Raw genomic sequence first — 4780 nt, 5'->3', positions numbered from 1 at the left:
GCCAGCCTGGTCTACATAGTGAGTTCCAGGACAGCTGGGGCTGCAGGGAGACCCTGTCTCAAAAAAACCAAAAAAAAAAAAAAAAAGGAAGGTAAAATGATAGAAATAAATTAGCATATTTTATAGTAAAATTGTAGATCTTTTCAGAAATTTATTAAAGAAAAATATCATATTTTTGAGCCTAAAGCTCATGCTTATAAATGCACAAATTTAAACTTATATATATGCTGGTTTGGGGGATTTTGTTTTTAACAGCTCCTTTGTGATATTGGCCATAGTGAAGAAAAACTGGGCTTTAACTATGAAGATATTATAATTTGGTAAGTACAGTTTTGTCCTTTCCTCCATCCTTTGTTTTAGTAATTCCATTGTAATAATTGTAAATTATAGATATGTAACACAGCACCTCATGTTTGATTCTTTAGAAACTGTTGGTTGGACATTAGAAAGATTCAAGATCTTCAATGATTTTGTTGCCTTGTGAGCCTTAGTTGATACTTTGTGATTACCAAATACCAAGAATGAAAGCTAATTTTCAGAAATATCCAAACTTCTATACCTTAAAGGTTGAAATTAAATCTGAAATTCGCAGATTGAATTTTTCTGTCTTCCCGGGATACATAAGAACCAATAATTCTCAGTCTGACCTAAGAAAAAATGTAGTTATTGTAACCTTGTATACTGACAGAGGTATAGTATGATAGTTTCATTACTACTTTCTGATGTCCTAGGGAGTTAAAATTAATACAGTGGTCTGTGTATGCTACTGTTAAACATATTTTATTATTTAAGCCAATCATCCTTTAGGAGGAGACATGGAAGGATAGAGGCCGATGACAATGCATTGTAGAAACATAAGGTATAGTTTGAAAAGAGCATATTAAGTTTCCCATTTCTTTGTATAAAACATAATGGAACATGAATAAAACTCAACAGCATTGACTTGATGGGTAAGTTTGAACAGAGGAAGCATAGAATGAAAATATCACCACTAAGTGAAATTCTTTACTTTGGAGTGTTTCTCTGGATAGAATTAATCATACATAACTAGGAGTTCGGAATGAATCAGCTGAGGAAGACTGATATATGTTGAACATCTCTAAGTAGGGAATTCTGAGGCTTCATTAGTATCATCTCAAGTGTAACAAAAGTTTGGGGTTCTTGATTTTCAGATGAGGGATAATCAACTTAGTGTGGGCTATGGAAGTATTGCTAAATCCAGAAATACCTGGAATTGGAAATAGTTCATCCCAAGTATTTCTGCTGTGGGCTGGGTAACCTAAACTGTAATTTTATGTGTCTTTGAAGCTCATGCAACAACTTTTTGTTTGTTTTCATGCAGTTTGCGCTTAGCTTTATTAAATGAAGCAAAAGAAGTGAGAGCAGCAGGGTTACGAGCGCTGCGCTATCTCATCCAGGATTCCAGTATTTTGCAGAAGGTGCTGAAATTGAAAGTGGACTATTTAATAGCTAGGTAATTTTTCCAGAGCTGTTCATGTTTTTAAAGTTTTGTTTCAAATTTTAGTATACTGCCAAGAGTATACAGGTTTTTAGTGTAAAGTTTAATAATTTGTACAAACAGGTATGACCAAATAAGGCTGAGGGAGTTTTAGCATAGCAGTAAGGCTCCATCATACCTTGAAGCAATTGTAAAATTAACTCTTACATTTCTAATGGTTTTCCTTCCTTGTGCTTCCCACTGACCGATGTACTGCTTATTCTTTTCTCATTATCTGCAAGGTTCTTCTATGCTGATGTATTTTTTGTTTTTATTTATTTTTGGTATATAGTATTTTGGGGGGGGGGGGGGGACAGGGTCTCCCTGTTGCCCCAGCTGGCCTGAAGCTCACTATGTAGACCAGGCTGACCTCCATCTCACAGAGATCTGTCTGCCTCTACCTCCCAAGTGCTCGGATTGAAGGCATGAGCCACCACGCCTGGGTTATGTTTGATTTTATGATTAGACTGCAGTTTAATGTGTTCATTTCAGGGTTGTTACCAGTGTTCAGCTGGTTTTGGATAAAGCTGCTCTGAATGTTCTTGTCCAAGTCTGTTGGTAGACTTAGGCACTAATTTAAGTGTTTATACAAGTGGAATGCATGTGTATTTAGCCTTAATAGACATTGCTGTATAATTTTTCAGAAATGGCACTGATGTATACTTCAGAGGTTTTAAGCTCTTTGAGGTTTATTTGTATTTATTAGTTTTTTTATTTTTTGTTTTTGTTCTGTGTTGTGTTGTATTGTTTTTGAGACAGGGTGTCACTATATATTGCTGGCTAAAATACTCATGATTCTCCTGCCTCAATCTTGTCAGTGCTAGGGTTATAAGCATGTACCACCATACGTGGCTCAGATTTTGTAAAGTAATAGGATTAATGATTAGTATCATTAATTTTTTTCTTTATTGCTTTTGGCTATTAATAGATAGAAAAATAAAGTATATTGACCTCAGCAATCTTGCTAAATTCACTTTATAGTTTTACTTATTTATACATTGGGTTTCCTGTGTACATGAGCATTAATTGCATATGAAATCCATTGTATTTCTTTTCTAATGTTTTTATCCTTGTTTAATATTGCTTTACTATACTGCTAAAAGTTGTGTTGAGAAGTTCCTGAACTCAGGTAGAAAATATTCATCATTTTGCGATTTTTACTTTCTGTAGGCTTTGGGTGAATTGACTGTATGTTCCTTGCTTGTGTTATTGAAATAAATGCTGCTTGTTCATGCTGTGCTCTTTTTTTATATAAAATGAATTTGGTTTACTAGTATTTTGCAGATTTTTTTGTACCCTTGTTCATTACTTTTCCAATCCATTAATGTCTTTTCTGGTTTTGGAATTAGGAGTATGTTTTATGAAACAGCTAGAGAAGAGTTGTCTGCATTTTATTTTTTGTTTTATGTAAAATGTGTGTTGATTTTGTCCCCTGTATGATTCGACTAGAGCAGTGAATCTTTCTGTGTTGGACTTATTTGTGACATCAATACCTTTCTTCTGTGTAAGGTTTACCTGACATATGCTTTCCTGTGTTTTTACTATTGTCATTATAGTTACGTTTTTCATTTGTAAACATAGACATTCTTTTTCTTTTTGAATACCTAATTTGATCATTTTCTAATTGAAGTATTTATATCTCATCATTATATTGACTTTAATATAATTGCTTTTGGTCATCTTGCTCTTTGCTCTGTAATATATTCAAGTTCATTATCATGCTACTTACATTTGTCACATCTGTTCATTCTTTCTTTCTTTCTTTCTTTCTTTCTTTCTTTCTTTCTTTCTTTCTTTCTTTCTTTCTTTCTTTCTTTCTTTCTTTCTTTCTTTCTTTCTTTCTTTCTTTCTTTCTTTCTTTCTTTCTTTCTTTCTTTCGAGACATGGTCTCTCTGTAGCCCCAGCTGTCCTGGAACTCACTAAGTAAACCAGGCTGGCCTTGAACTCAGAGAGATATGCCTGCCTCTGCCTCCCAAGAGCTGGAATTAAAGGTGTGTGCCACCAGGCCCAGTGTCTTTCTCTTTTTCTGGTAGTTTTTGTTCTGTTTTGTTTTTGAGACAAGGTGTCTTGTAGCCCAGGCTGGACTTGAATTCCTAATTTTCCTTCTCTCAAGTTCTGGGATCACAAGTGTGCACCTCCATACCTGGCTTTAAAAAATAAAATAACCAAGGTATTTTTTTTCCCTTTTCTGTTAGTGTCTTGGTTATAAAGTTGTCTCTTCTTTTGTAGTTGCCCTAGAGATTAGGTTTTATATTCTTGATATGTGCACGTCTACCATTTGATCTCCCAGTCCAATACAGTATGCCTATTAAGATTTCTGTCTCCCCTTTCCTGCTCTTTATTTATTGTTACGATTTAACTTCTTACATCGTTACTCACCCCACAGCGGCTTACTATTTTTCAGTTGGGAGTATCCTTGCCTGTTTTTGCATCCCATGCTTTCATCTTGCTTTTATTTGCTGAATCTCTTACATTGATTCTACTTATCTTTTATTTGTTTTTCAATATCTCCATTTTGCCTTTACATTTGAAGATTATTTTGCCACTAGTTATTTTTCAGTATGTATGTATTAGTGTCTTCTGACTTTCATTTTTTACTGTTAGACAATAAGTAGTTTCCCTGTGCTGCTTTTTGTAACTGATGTCTTTTTTTGTTCCCCTGGCTGCTATAAAGGTTTTCATGTGTTCCTTTACCCTCCCTTTTGCTATTCTCTCTGTTCTCACCTTAGGATGTCTCATTAACACCTATTTGAAATAAATGTAGCTACTTGGAATCTCAGGTTAAAGTGCAGCAGATACTTAGCAGAACCTTGGCCAGCCTGGAACCTTCACCTCTTTCTTAGACTATTATGTGTTCATAGACATCTCTGCTCTGTTGCTGTGCTTTTCAGAGTATTTTTTTAAAATTGACTTCTTGGAGCCTAATCCTGCTTTTGTACAACATAGAACCTGGCAAATGCCTTGGAGAAAACATTGCATGCAGATTTTTTTAGCTCATAGTTCTGTCCTTTCTTTTTGGGACTTAGCTGCCCTGAAGTTAAATCTTTTTCCAGTCCAGCCAGGCTTAGCACTCTTATGTCCCTAAGGCTGGGGTTTGGCTAATGTCCCCAGTGAAGAAGCCTGGTTGAATGTAGAGCACCTTATGTTTGTCTTTTCAGGGATTAGTCTCCATTTTCCCATTTACTAGCAGTTTTTTAAGGTTTTTAAGGTTTTTCAGCCTTTATACATGGTTCTAGCAGGAGGATAAATGTGGTCCAAACCTCTTGGTAATAGCCAAAAATG

General features: G+C 35.1%; 1 protein-coding gene across 4 annotated transcripts in view; it reads left to right on the top strand.

Moving 5' to 3' along the window:
- The window catches only part of Rictor (RPTOR independent companion of MTOR complex 2), a 151650-nt gene that overhangs the window by 78889 nt on the left and 67981 nt on the right, over nt 1-4780 (top strand). For all 4 annotated transcript variants that reach the window (XM_029567780.1, XM_029567781.1, XM_008842089.3 and 1 more), the window contains exons 4-5: nt 256-320; nt 1343-1474. In XM_029567780.1, coding sequence (XP_029423640.1) covers nt 256-320; nt 1343-1474 — 197 coding nt within the window. The remainder of the gene's footprint in view (nt 1-255; nt 321-1342; nt 1475-4780) is intronic.

The sequence above is a fragment of the Nannospalax galili genome, unplaced genomic scaffold (assembly GCF_000622305.1).
Source record: "Nannospalax galili isolate Female #2095 unplaced genomic scaffold, S.galili_v1.0 scaffold139, whole genome shotgun sequence".
NCBI classification, from domain to species: Eukaryota; Metazoa; Chordata; class Mammalia; order Rodentia; family Spalacidae; genus Nannospalax; species Nannospalax galili.
Note: the sequence above shows the minus strand (reverse complement) of the source record. Positions and strands in the feature narration are given on the sequence as shown.